Source organism: Manis javanica, chromosome 6 (genome assembly GCF_040802235.1).
Source record: "Manis javanica isolate MJ-LG chromosome 6, MJ_LKY, whole genome shotgun sequence".
Classification (NCBI taxonomy): Eukaryota; Metazoa; Chordata; class Mammalia; order Pholidota; family Manidae; genus Manis; species Manis javanica.
This window is the reverse complement of record NC_133161.1, coordinates 4464139-4479379: the sequence shown is the minus strand read 5'-3', so window position 1 is coordinate 4479379 and position 15241 is coordinate 4464139. Positions and strand designations below refer to the sequence as shown.

The 15241-nt window shown below is 35.8% G+C and overlaps 1 protein-coding gene across 25 annotated transcripts in view; it reads right to left on the bottom strand.

The window, feature by feature from the left end:
* The window catches only part of KMT2C (lysine methyltransferase 2C), a 277314-nt gene that overhangs the window by 185213 nt on the left and 76860 nt on the right, over positions 1-15241 (bottom strand). For all 25 annotated transcript variants that reach the window (XM_036999224.2, XM_036999223.2, XM_036999222.2 and 22 more), the window contains one exon: positions 11011-11099. In XM_036999224.2, coding sequence (XP_036855119.2) covers positions 11011-11099 — 89 coding nt within the window. The remainder of the gene's footprint in view (positions 1-11010; positions 11100-15241) is intronic.

Here is a 15241-nt window from a genome sequence, read left to right as displayed (position 1 = left end):
TTACTATGTTAAAGGTAGTAAAACCCAAGCATCAAAATTCCAGGAGGCAACTACAAATGTGATTATGAAAATTTTAAAAGAATAAAGAAATTTAAGATGTAATAAATGGACTTGATTGACATGTTTAACAGCAGATTAGATAAAGCCAAAAGGGGTAAATAAACTTGAACATCTATCTAGAACAATCTGTCTAAAAAAAAAAAAAAAAAAAGGAGAGAGAAGCATAAAAAAATACAAAACAGAGGGTAAATGGCAAGAAACACAGTGATACAGTCTAATAAGCATTTAGAGAGAAAAAAGACAGAATGGAGCAAAAGCAGTATTTCAATATAGAAGAGCTGAAAACTTTCCAAAACCAATGAAGACTTCCAAGAAACCTCAAATCCCAAAATTTGCACAAGAAAGCGTACAAAAGCAATGCACTATAATAAAATTAGAAGTAACAAAAACAAGAAGAAAATCCGCACAAACACTGGGAAATTTTAAAAACTTTCCAAACATCTCAGAAGTCAGAGATCAAAACTACAACTGAAAACCATTCAGAAAACAAGGATAATAAAAATATCTAATATCCAAACCAAGGGAAAATATTACACATCGTGTTGAGAGAATACACATCAGTTTAAATTCTATTTTTAAAATTTTGTTTTAGTAATTAATGAAAATGAATTAGTTAAACATAACCGCTTAAGTTGGAAAGGACATCCACAAAAAGTCCTACAGCTACCATCATACTAATAAGTGAGTTCAGCAAGTCTAGCAAAAAACTCCTTTGTGCTATCCCTTTAAAGTCACATCTTTCCTCTTCCTAACCCCTGGCAACCACTGATTTGTCCTCCCTCACTGTAGTCTTGTCTCTGAGAATGCCATATGAATGAAACCATACAAAATGCATCCTTTTGAGAGTGCCACCTTTCATTTAGTTTAATATCCATGAGATTCATCCAGTTTGTTATATATTCAGTAGAGGTAGTTCTTTTTATTGTTGAGTGGTATTAACTTTGTATAGATGTGCCATAATTTGTGTAACAATTCACCTGTTGAAGCACATTTGGATGGTCTCCAGTTTTTGGCTGTCCACAAAAGCAATGAACATTTATTTATATACAGGTTTTTATATAGAAATGGGTTTTTATAAGTGTTAGCTTACCAACTTTATTCTTCTTTCCCCAAACTGATTTAACTATTCCTTTTCCTGTCCATATAAATTTTAGAATCATCCTCTCTTTATTTACAAATAATCCTGGGGTTTTAATTGAAATTGTATTAAGTCTGTAGATCAATTTAGAAGAATTGACATCCTTAGTATGTTGAGTCTTCCATTCCATGATCTAGGCATGTCTTTCCATTTGTGGCTTCTTTGGTTTCTTTCATTGGCATATTGTAATTTTCATTATGTAGATCCTGTCCATGTTTTGTTAGAGTTATAGTAATTATTTCATTTCTTGGGGAGTTGTTGTAAATGATACATCAAAAAATTGGTTTCCAACTGTATATTGCTAATACATAAAAATATGACTTGTATGTTTGCTTTGTACTCTGCAGTCTTGCTGAACTCACTTATTAGTATGATGTTAGCTGTAGGAATTTTTGTGGATGTCCTTTCCAACTTAAGCGGTTATGCTTAACTAATTCATTTTCATTAATTACTAAAACAAAATTTTAAAAATAGAATTTAAACTGATGTGTATTCTCTCAACACGATTTGTAATATTTTCCCTTGGTTTGGATATTAGATATTTTTATTATCCTTGTTTTCTGAATGGTTTTCAGTTGTAGTTTTGATCTCTGACTTCTGAGATGTTTTGGAAAGTTTTTAAAATTTCCCAGTGTTTGTGTGGATTTTCTTCTTGTTTTTGTTACTTCTAATTTTATTATAGTGCATTGCTTTTGTACGCTTTCTTGTGCAAATTTTGGGATTTGAGGTTTCTTGGAAGTCTTCATTGGTTTTGGAAAGTTTTCAGCTCTTCTATATTGAAATACTGCTTTTGCTCCATTCTGTCTTTTTTCTCTCTGATTAAATGCTTATTAGACTGAAATACAAACTGAAAAATACATACATAGACTGAAATACATAGACTGAAAAAACAAAACAAGGCCAAACAAACAAAACTTCTTCAGGTTTCAGTGAGAAGCTTTGCTTCCAGATCTATTAGTCTTATTCAGAGATAAAGATTAAATACGGGTAAACACAGTATCCATTAAAAATGTCTCCCCAAAGAAGTAAGGTACAGAAATTTCTGGCTATGTACAAATTCTAGAGAAATACACCAAGCAAAGTCTAATAATTGAGGCAGAATTTCTGAAAAGGGAGATGGACTGGGTATTCACAGAGAAAAGAAGAGGTAAATTTTTAGAAAAAGACATCAGTAACTGAGAGACTGACCTACACAGAGCAAAAGCCAAGACATGAGCACGTACTCAGTGCGCACACATTCTTCCTTTGTAAGAAATGAGGTCCCCGGGCAAGACCCAAGTGCAGTGTGAGTTGGGAGCATTGGATAAAATTGTTGACAATGTAGTCTGAAGGTGTTATTTTACCTTTTCACTTCATTTAATTAAATAAAATATGGAGAATAAAGGAATGCTGTGGACAACTCCATGCCCACAATTTTGATAACCTAGATGAAATGGGCCAACTCCTTGAAAGACGCAATTTGCCAACATTCAGCACAAAAAGAAAGAAACAATCTGAATAGGTTTCTATATGTTAAAGAAATAACCTTCTAAAACAGGAAATACCAGGTACAGATAGCTTCAATGATGAATTCTACAAAACACTTAAGGAAAACATACCAATTCTCTACAGTCTCATCTGGAAGATAAATGCAGAAGGAATATCTCCTAACTCATTCTATGAGGAGAGCATTACCCTAATATAAAACAAAACGGCATTACAGGGTAAAAAAAACTATAGACCACTATGCTGAATATAGATGCAAAAATCCTCAACATAATATTAGCAAACTGAACTTAAAAAACTATAAAAAGAATTACAGACTAATTTTCCAAAATAAACAAATAAAAAGAATTATACACCACAACCAAGTGGGATTATCCCAGGTTTGCAAAGCTGCTTCAACATTTGAAAAAAATCAATTAATGTAATCCCTCACATAAGTAGGCTAAAAAAGAAAAATCACATAATCCCATCAATAGAGGCAGACAGGTCATTTGACAAAATCCAATACCTGCTCACGATTTTTAAAAACTCTCAGTAAAATAGGAATAGAAGGGAACTTCTTCAACTTGATAGAGAATCTCTATCAAAATACTACAGGCATAGGACTGTCACTGTTTGCAGATGACATGATATTGTACACAGAAAACCCTAAAGAATCGACCCCAAAACTATTAGAACTAGTATCTGAATTCAGCGAAGTTGCAGAACACAAAATTAATACACAGAAATCTGTTGCATTCCTATACACTAACGATGAGCAAACAGAAAGAGACATCAGGAAAGCAATTCCAGTCACAATTGCATCAAAAAGAATGAAATACCTAGGAATAAACCTAACCAAGGAAGTGAAAGACCTATACCACGAAAACTACAAGACACTCTTAAGAGAAATTAAAGAGGACACTAATAAATGGAAATTCAACCCATGCTACTGGCTAAGAAGAACTAATATTGTCAAAATGGCCATCCTGCCTAAAGCAATCTACAGATTCCATGTAATCCCTGTCAAAATACCAACAGCATTCTTCAATGAACTAGAGCAAATAGTTCTAAAATTCATATGGAACCACAGAAGACCCCGAATAGCTAAAGCAATCCTAAGAAGGAAGAATAAAGCTGGGGACATTACACTCCCTGACTTCAAGCTCTACTACAAAGCCACAGTAATCAAGACAATTTGGTACTGGCACAAGAACAGACACACAGAACAATGGAAGAGACTGGAGAGCTCAGATAAAAACCCAACCATATATGCTCAATTAATATATGATAAAGGAGCCATGGATATATAATGGGGAAATGAAAGTCTCTTCAACAGCTGATGTTGGCAAAACTGGACAGCTACATACAAGAAAATGAAACTGGATTGTCTAACTCCACACATAAAAGTAAGCTCAAAATGTATCAGATAAAAACTGAATGTAAGTCATGAAACCATAAAACTCTTAGAAGAAAACATAGGCAAAAATCTCTTGCATATAAACATGAGCAACATTTTCCTGATCGCATCTCCTCAGGCAAGGGAAACAAAAGCAAAAATGAACACATGGGACTACATCAAGCTAAAAAGCTTCTATACAGCAAAGGACTCCATCAGTAGAACAAAAAGGCATCCTACAGTATGGGAGAATATATTTGTAAATGACATATCTGACAAGGGGTTAACATCCAAAATATATAAAGAACTCACACACCTCAACAAACAAAAAGCAAATAACCCGATTAAAAAATGGGCAGAGGATATGAACAGCCGGCTCTCTAAAGAAGAAATTGGCATGGACAACAAGCACATGAAAAGATGCTGCACATCACTAATTATCAGGAAAATGCAAATTAAAACCACAATGAGATATCACCTCACACCAGTTAGGATGGCCAACATCGAAAAGACTAGGAACAATAAATGCTGGTGAGGATGCAGAGAAAAGGGAACCCTCCTACACTGCTGGTGGGAAAGTAAATTAGTTCAACCATTGTGGAAAGCAGTATGGAGGTTCCTTAAAAAACTCAAAATAGAAATACCATTTGACCTGGGAATTCCACTCTTAGGAATTTACACAAAGAAAACAAGTTCCCAGATTCAAAAGGACATATGCACCCCTATGTTTATCGCAGCACTATTTACAATAGCCAAGAAATGGAAGCAACCTAAGTGTCCATCAGTAGAGGAATGGATAAAGAAGAGGTGGTACATATTATACACAATGGAATACTATTCAGCCATAAGAAGAAAACAAATCCTACCATTTGCAACAACATGGATGGAGCTAGAGGGTATTATGCTCAGTGAAATAAGTCAGCAGAGAAAGACAAGTACCAAATGATTTCCCTCATTTGTGGAACATAACTATGAAGCAAGACTGAAGGAACAAAATAGCAGCAGACTCACAGACTCCAAGAAGGGACTAGTGGTTACCAAAGGGGAAGGGTGGGAGAGGGTGTTTAGAGAGGGAAGGAGAAGGGGATTGAGGGGTGTCATGATTAGTACACACAATGTGTGTGGGGGGAGGGTCATGAGGAAGACAGTGTAGCACAGAGAAGACAAGTAGTGACTCTGTGGCATCTTACTCCACTGATGGACAGTAACTTCAGTGGGGTTTGGAGGGGGACTTAATGATATGGGTGAATGTAGTAACTACATTGTTTTTCAGGTGAAACCTTCATAAATGGAGTGTATATCAATGATACCTTTACAGAAAAAAACCCTACAGACAGCATCATACTCGGTGGTAAGGAACTAACAGCTTTCCCACTAAGATCCAGAACAAGGGGAGGATGTCTCCCTCTCACCACTCCTTTCAACACTGGAATGGAAGTTGAAGCTATTGCAGTAAGACCAGAAAAGGAAATGAAAGGTATAATAATTAGAAAAGAAAAAATAAAACTGTTTTGTGTATGTCATGATCACCTATGTTTGGAAAAAAAAAAAGAACTGACAAAAAAAAATTCTGGTACAAATCAATAATTATAGCAAGGTTGCAGGATACAATATTAATATACAAAGTCAATCAATTTCCTATATACGAGCAATGAACAAGTAGAATTTAAATTTTTAAAAATGTCATTTACATGAACACCCCTAAAAAATGAAATAGTTAAGTATAAATCTAACAAAATATACATGAGTTCTATGATGAAAATTATAAAACACTGATGAAAGAAACCAATAAATGAAGAGATTTTCACATCCATGGATTAGAACACTCAATACTGTGAAGATATTAGTTCTTCCCAATTTGATCTATAGATTCAATGCAATCTTAATAAAAATTTCAGCAAATTATTTTGTGGATACCAACAAAGTGATTCTAAACTTTATATGGAGGAGCAAAATACCTAAAAGAGCCAACACAATATTGAAAGAGAAGAATAAAGTTGAAGAACTGACACTATTCAACTTCAAGACGCACTATAAAGTTATAGTAATCAAGACCATATAGTATTGGCAAAAAATATATATACAAATAGATCAATGGAACAGAAAAGACAGCCCAACCATAGACTCACATAAATACAGTGAACTGGTCTTTGAGAAACAAGCAAAAGCAATACAGTGGAGATAAAGTCTTTTCAATGAATGGTGCTGTAACAACTGGGGACACACGAACACACACACACAATATGAACCTAGACACAGATTTACACCCTTCACAAAAAATGAACTCAAAATGGATCATAAACCTAAATTTGAACTGGAAAACTATACAACTTCTAGAAGACAACATAGACGAAAATCTAGATGACCTTAGGTTTGGCAATGACTTTAGATATGACACCAAAGCACAATATATGAAATACACAATTGATAAACTAGACTTCATTAAAATTAAATTTTTTTGCTCTGTGAAAAACACTATCAATAAAATAAAATAAAATAAAATAAAATGGATAAAGATGAATGGATAAAGAAGATGTGGTACATACACATAATGGAATATTATTCAGCCATAAGAAGAAAAGAAATCCTACCATTTGCAACAACATGGATGGAGCTAGAGGGTATTATGCTCAGTGAAATAAGCCAGGCAGAGAAAGACAAGTATCAAATGATTTCACTCATCTGTGGAGTATAAGAACAAGGAAAAAAAGGAACAAAACAGCAGCAGACTCACAGAACCTAAGAATGGACTAACAGTTAACAAAGGGAAAGGGACTGGGGAGGATGGGTGGGAAAGGAGGGATAAGGGGGAAAAAGGGGCATTATGATTAGCACACATAATGTAGTGGGGTGTGGGGGGGACACGGGAAAGGCAGTATATAAGACAAGTAGTGACTCTACAGCATCTTAGTATGCTGATGGACAGTGACTGTAACGGGGTTTGTCAGGGGGTGGGGTACTTGGTGAAGCGGGGAGGCTAGTAAACATAATGTTCCTTATGTAATTGTAGATTAATGATACCAAAAAAAGAAAAAAAATATAACATGCAATGAAAAAGTACATTAAAAAAAAGAAACCTTCTAATAAACCCTGGGCCTTGAGAGATGCACAGAGACTGTGCTTTTAACTAGACTAGAAATTTACTGAACTCTTCTCTTTGCTTGGGTTTATGTGTGGGTTGGTAGTTTTAAAACTTGTTCTCTATCCTTTTTTCCACTATTCTCCCTGCACTATGTGTTCACTAAAAGAACCGGACAAAGGTCTTCCCAAGGATAAAGAGAACAAAGACTAACACACGTGGCTTTATTTAACTTTAGTATAAAAGACAGAGATAAAAAATATATATCATCCTGCTCTTCTTAAAACCTTTCGCTAAACTTTGTTTGCCTTGACATCTCATAAGAGACAGCCTGAGACAGGAGACAACCGTCTGTTTGTGGGGCTTGCTACTCTTAAGGTAAGAAAAAATTAAATGTCAGAATTTTAGTTTTGTGGTGATGATCCAAGAACCATTAGTAGCTTAGAAAATACAAAAATGAAAATTTTTAAATGTAATACTGCCTCAATTAGTGAAATCAATGCCTACTATGTAACTGGAGTATTCTAGGTACTGGGACAAATCTCTGACCTCATGAAGCTTACAACCCAGTGTTGAAAGACACACAATAAACAAATATGTAATATGATGTTAAACACCAGGTAGAAAAGTAGAGCAGGAGAAGAGAATAGATGTGTTGACAGATTGGCCAAGAGAGGCCTCTCTGAGGAGGGAGAAACAGAGAACAGACTTGTCTGAAGTAAGGGACAAGCCAAGCTGTTGCCTGGGAGGAAAATGTTCCAAGCAAAGGAGATTAAAAAGTGCAAATGCCTGGGAATAGTAAGGAGGCCAGCTTGGCTGGAACTCAGTGACCAAGGGGAAGAGCAGATGTGGCTGGACAGGCAGCCAAAGTCAGATGAGCAGAATATGAAGAACATGGTATGGACTTTGGATTTGATTGTAAGTATTGACTGGAGGCTTTGCTTGGTTGACAGAAGGGAAGGAGGAGACTCTTGCTTTGGGTTTGAAAAGATGGCTCTATTATGTGGAAAACAAAACTATGGGGAAAAAGCAAAAGACTGAGACAGGAAGCTCCTGCAGCAGCCCACCACTGCGAAGTAGCGGTAGGCAAGTCCTGGATAGCAGTGGAGACGAAAAGGTTCTGAGATCAAGGTATACTGTGAAGGCAAAGCCCAAAGGACTTCCCAGTGGGCTCCATGTTTTTAGCTGGAACATATGTGGTGTCATTTACTGAGGTGAGACCAGTGGAAGAGTAGAAGGTTTCGGGTAATAGTTCCACAAGGGACACACTAAGTTTGAGATCCTCTTCAAGCTCCTAAAAGGATATGTTAAGAAGGAAGATGAAGATGTAGGTTGTATTCAAAGCAAGAAAAGAGTTGGTAATATAATTTTTAATGTCACCAATTCACATATAATATTTAAAGCAACTGAACTGAATGAGACCCACCTCATGTGTGAGAACATGAACAAAAGAGAATGACGTATGACGAGTTAAAAAATAAAAGTTACACCTCAGCTGCATGAACAGTTGAGGCAGACAGACTTAAAGCTGGTTTTGGCAATCTAAGATCGCACGTGACACTGACAAGAACAATTTTAGTAAAGAGCGAGAAAACAGGCCTGACTGTAGTGGGTTCATGAGAAAATGGGCAAAAAAATAAGTAGCAATCATAGTACAGACAAAAATGGACAAACAATAAGTAGAAAGCACAAGTATAGACAACTCTCTCAAGGATTTTTGCTATAAAGATGAACAAAGGGGACGTCAGATCAAGAAAAGTCATTTGTGTTTAAGCAGGTGATAGCGCCCATGTTCAAATGCTAATGGAGATGGTTTACTGACAGGAAACCAAGGAAAACCAAGGGCCTGAAGCCTGTAACAGATGAAAAGGGATAGAATCCAGGACACAAGTAAAAGAGTTGGCCTCACTTAACCAGGGACTTTTTATCCCATTTTAATAGTAAAACAGTAAACTACATATATGGGTAGAGATGCAAGCAAGCAAGATCTGAGGGTGGGTGAGTGTAGAATTTGTTTCCTGATTGCTTCTATTTTTTCTGTTTTCATTGAAATAACCACGGTTGTCAACTGAAGACTGAAAAATAGGAGAAGGTGCTAGAAGTTTGAAGACATAAGAGAAAATAGTGAAGGAATCATCACTGATAATAGCAAGGGTATCTAAGTAAAAGTAGAATGTATGGAGGGTAGCAATCATGACCCACTTAAAATGTGAGGTCATAAATTTAAAATGAAACCAGTTAGCAAGTTTATGTTTTTCTCCAGGCACTTTCAGCAGCCTAAATTGAGGAATTTGAGTTTTCCTAGGAAAGCAAAACAGTGGAAGGATGGTAAAGGCATTCAGGGTGTACAGGAGAATTACTACAATGATGAATCATAGAATTCGAGCTAGGAAAGGAGACTGACAAACCCCATCAGTAAGACCACTGGACTGGAGGACTCAATAAGGCAGAAGAATTGCTGAACTGAGGCTACCAGGAGAAAGTGAGCTGCAAAAAGAAGAGAGAATAGTCAGAGGGTGGGACAGTTGAAACGCTGAGATTTTGCAAGTAAAACAGCACTTGTCCTAGTAAGTGATAGAATGACAAAGGCTAATATGTGTTCATACTAATAAGAGGCTGAGGTGGGTTAGAGAATATGATTTTTGAGGAAATCAAGGAGCCAACAAGTCTGGGTACTGAACAGACTATTAAAATACCAGTGGGCAAAGCAGAGGATAATAGGAAGGCAGGCACTGCACGTTCGTGACAGAGCTCAGGAAGACTGCTGGCAGGTGCATGACACAGACCTGCGGGCAGTCAGCTGGCACTGGTTTAAAAGAACCAGCAAGAAGACGTTGTGTTAAAAGTGTCACTGAAAACTTCAAAAAGACTTGGAAAGTAACAGAATACAGTACAGAAAAATACAATTAAGGAAAAGAATCATATGAAAAAGAACTACTGTGGAACTTAACATAAATTCAAGTTTAAAGTAATGTAATGAATGTGTACCAGGGGTGAAATGCAGAATTCTGAATTTCTAAGTCACTCTTATCACTCTACTGAATGAGGCCCGATTAGACAAAGGGATGAGAATTGTAGAATATTTGAAGGCTTTCCAAAAATTATAGTTGTACAATAGCAACATATCTGACAACCAAAGTATTCTGTGAAAAACTAGATTTTAAAAGACATAGCTATTTATAACTTTCCTCTAAAAATGTATGATATTCTTTCTGTAAGCACCAAGGAGGTAATGTTCAACTCCAAAGAAAAAAAATCCCTCTGTCTAAACACTACCCAACAACTGTTAAAAACACTGCCAACAGGAGACCATCTCACACAGATACCCTATGAATACACTGTGAAGCCTAATCTCTTTGATGACATTAAATCACTAACTTTGTGTCAATTTTGGGAACTACTTTGGGCAACCTCCTCTACCTTCCTTCTGCAGATGCACAATATACATTAGCTTATTTAAGACACCTAAAAGTCCAGCAGATCAAAAAATATTTAGCCTGGATTAACCCATCATTTCACAATACTCATTAATGGAACATATATTTTTCTCATAACACACATACTAACACAAGAAGCTTTAAACACCAGACGGTTCATAAGCTAGAAATATACATGAACTATCAAACTAATGGCCTAGAACCTATTTCAGTTTTTATTTTGCTTCAATAAAACATTTATCTACAGATATTAAGTAACTTCTACCGAATCAGTACTTTAGGAAAATAAGAGAGAGAACTCAGCTTTTTCACACTGTCATTACTTACCAAACCATTTCAACAGATGGTAATTTTAGAACCCAGTATACAGGTAAGCGCTAACTACCCAAATTATCGTGTACATTTAAAAAAATGTTTTATGCAGTTTTAATACCTGTTTCCACAATATTTTCTGTTTCTGTTGTCTCCAGCCCATCCATGCTATCTTCATCTTCCACTGCAGTTTTTCCTCTACTTCGAGGCCTACAGCAAAGAAATAAATGCATATAGTTAAAAGTTAAATTTTAAGGCTTAGAATTATACTCAAAATAATTCACAAGTTAAACGTATACAAAGTAATTTAGGCAATTGTTCCTACATTTTACTATATCAAATAGTAATTATCATACTCTAGTCATCTTACCCTAAGTCCAGCCCTTCTTTATACTTAACTGAGGACAGGCCCTGAGTAATATACTTGTATAATCGTAACACACTTCTTTAAGTACTCTTCATTTTAGGCACTGACCCTCTTTTAGCTCTGTCTACAGTAGAGCTTTCTTTTCCAAGTTCATTTCCAAGTTCACACACTAGGTCATGCCTCTACATCTAATGAAACTGAGGTGTGATGCCCCAATATATGTATGTTTATGATGCTTACATAGGTGAAAGGGATGACACCCCCTGGAAACCATGCAGTTCTGAAAGTATTAAGCATAATCTTGTCATGTTCATTTTACAAGTATAATTAAATTTAATTTATAAACACATCAGTAAAGTACATAAGAGTCATGGTAAGGTGAGATTCTTTGACCCAATGCAATTAAAAAAATTTTTTAAACTGATGACTATATTTTTTGAAGTGTAAGAAATAGGGATAGAAATGAGTTCACCCCCCAAAAAGAAATTAAAAACATAAAGAAAAAAATGAGACACTACATATAAAAAACTTGGAGGTTGATAAAGCAGTATTCAGAGAATTGCAGGCCTTTAAATTATTTCATTACTTTAAAAGGAAAGATACAAATGGACTCAATATTTAATAGAAAAACACTGAAATAAAATAAAGTAATAAACAATTAGTTACATGAAAAAATAAAGCACAAAGCTATTTTAAACAATGGGAAATCCACTTAACTTGCCTTAAAACGGATAGTAAAATCAGTCTAAACCAAAAGAGATAAAAGAACATTTTAAAGTTGAAATGATCAAAGCCCAAATGACTGTATAAGTGAACTACTGCAGCACAGATCAACCAGACAGAAGGTAAATAAGGAGACAGAGGCACTGAACAACACAATAAAACAGATGGACCTAACAGACATCTACAGAACTCTACACCCAAAAGCAACAGGACACACATTCTTCTCAAGTGCACATGGAACATTTTCAAGAATAGATCATATACTAGGCCACAAAAGGAGCCTCAGTAAATTCAAAAATATTGAAATTGTACCAACCAGTTTCTCAGCTCACAAAGGTATGAAACTAGAAGTAAACTATGCAAAGAAAATGAAAAATCCCACAAACACATGGAGGCTTCACAACATGCTCCTAAATAACCAATGGATTAATGACCAAATAAAAACAAAGATTAAACAATATATGGAGACAAATGAAAACAATAATTCAACACCGCAAAATCTGTGGGACACAGACAAGGCTGTGCTAAGAGGAAAGTATACTGCAATACAGGCCTACCTCAAGAAAGAAGAACAATCCCAATATAAGCAGTCTAAACTCACAATTAATGAAACTAGAAGAAGAACAACAAATGAGGCCCAAAGTAAGTAGGAGGAGGGACATAATAAAGATCAGAGCAGAAATAAATAAAATTGAGAAAAATAAAACAATAGAAAGAATCAATGAAAGCAAGAGCTGGTTCTTTAAGAAAATAAACAAAATTGATAAGCCCTTAGACAGACTTATCAAGAAGGAAAGAGAGTCTACACACATAAAAAGAATCAGAAATGAGAAAGGAAAAATCACTACGGACACAACAGAAATACAAAGAATTAGAGAATACTATGAAAAATTATATGCTAACAAACTGGATAACCTAGAAGAAATGGACAACTTTCTAGAAAACTAAAACCTTCCAAGGCTAACCCAGAAAGAAACAGGAAATCTGAACAGACTAATTACCAGCAATGAAATTGAATTGGTAATCAAAAATCTACCTTAGAATAAAACTCCTGGACCAGATGGCTTCACCACTGAATTTTATCAAACATTTTGTGAAGACCTAATACCCACTCTCCTTAAAATTTTCCAAAAAATAGAAGAGGAGGGAATACTTCCAAACTCATTCTATGAGGCCAGCATCACTCAAAACCAGGCAAAGACACCACAAAAAAAGAAAATTATAGACCAATATCCCCAAAGAACATAGCTGCAAAAATACTCGACAAAATATTAGCAAACCAAATTCAAAAACACATCAAAAAGATCATCCATCACAATCAAGTTGGATTTATGCCAGGGATGCAAGGATGGTACAACATTCGAAAATCCATCAACATCATCCACCACATCAACAAAAAGGAGGACAAAAACCACATAATCATCTCCATAGATGCTGAAAAAGCATTTGACAAAATTCAACATCCATTCATGATAAAAACTCTGAACAAAATGGGTATAGAGGGCAAGTACCTCAACATAATAAAGGCCATATGTGACAAACCCACAGCCAACATTATACTTAACAGCAAGTAGCTGAAAGCTTTTCCTTTAAGATCGGGAACAAGACAAGGATGCCCACTCTCCCCACTTCTATTCAACATAGTACTGGAGGTCCTAGCCATGGCAATCAGACAACACAAAGAAATAAAAGGCATCCAGACTGGCAAGGAAGAAGTTAAACTGTCCCTGTTTGTAGATGACATGATTTTATACATTAAAAAACCCTAAAGAATTCACTCCAAAACTACTAGACCTAATATCTGAATTCAGGAAAGTTGCAGGATACAAAATTAATACACAGAAATCTGTGGCATTCCTATATACTAACAATGAACTAGCAGAGAGAGAAATCAGGAAAACAATTTCATTCACAAGTGCATCAAAAAGAATAAAATACCTAGGAATAAACCTAACCAAGGAAGTGAAAGACCTACACTCTGAAAACTAAAAGACACTCATGAGAGAAATTAAAGAAGATACCAATAAATAGAAACACATCCCATGTGCATGGATAGGAAGAATTAATATTTTCAAAATGGCCATCCTGCCTAAAGCAATCTATACATTCAAGCAATTCCTATCAAAATACCAACAACACTCTTCAACGAACTAGAGAAAATCATCCTCAAATTCATATGGAACCACAAAAGACCTCGAAGAGCCAAAGCAATCCTGAGAAGGAAGAATAAAGCAGGGGGAATTACACCCCCCAACTTCAAGCTCTACTACAAAGCCATAGTAATCAAGACAATTTGGTACTGGCACAAGAACAGACCCACAGACCAATGGAACAGAACAGAGAGCCCAGATATAAACCCAAGCATATCTGGTCAATGAATATATGATAAAGGAGCCATGGACATACAATGAGGAAATGACAGCCTCTTCAACAGCTGGTGTTGGAAAAACTGGACAGCTACATGCAAGAGAATGAAACTGGATTATTGTTTAACCCCATACACAAAAGTAAACTTGAAATGGATTAAAGACTTGAATGTAAGTCATGAAACCATAAAACTCTTAGAAGACAACATAGGCAAACATCTCCTGAATATAAACATGAGCAACTTCTTCCTGAACCCATCTCCTCGAGAAAGTGATACAAAAGCTAAAATGAACTCATGGGACTACATCAAACTATAAAGTTTTTGTACGGCAAAAGACATCATCAACAAAACAAAGAGGCATCCTACAGTATGGGAGAACATATTTGTAAATGACATATCCAACAAGGGGTTAACATCCAAAATTTATAAAGAACTCACACACCTCAACACCCAAAAGCAAATAACCCGATTAAAAAATGGGCAAAGGATATGAAGAGACAGTTCTCCAAAGAAGACATTCAGATGGCCAACAGACACATGAAAAGATGCTCCACATCACTAATCATCAGGGAAATGCAAATTAAAAACACAATGAGATATCACCTCACACCAGTAAGGATGGCCAGCATTGAAAAGACTAAGAACAACAAATGTTGGCAAGGATGTGGAGGAAGGGGAACCCTCCCTACACTGCCGGTGGGAATGTAAGCTAGTTCAACCATTGTGGAAAGCAACATGGAGGTTCCTCAAAAAACTAAAAATAGAAATACCATTTGACCCTGGAATCCCATTTCTTGGAATATACCCAAAGAATACAACTTCTCAGATTCAAAAAGACATGCACCCCTATGTTCAATGCAGCACTTTTTACAATAGCCAAGATATGGAAGCAAC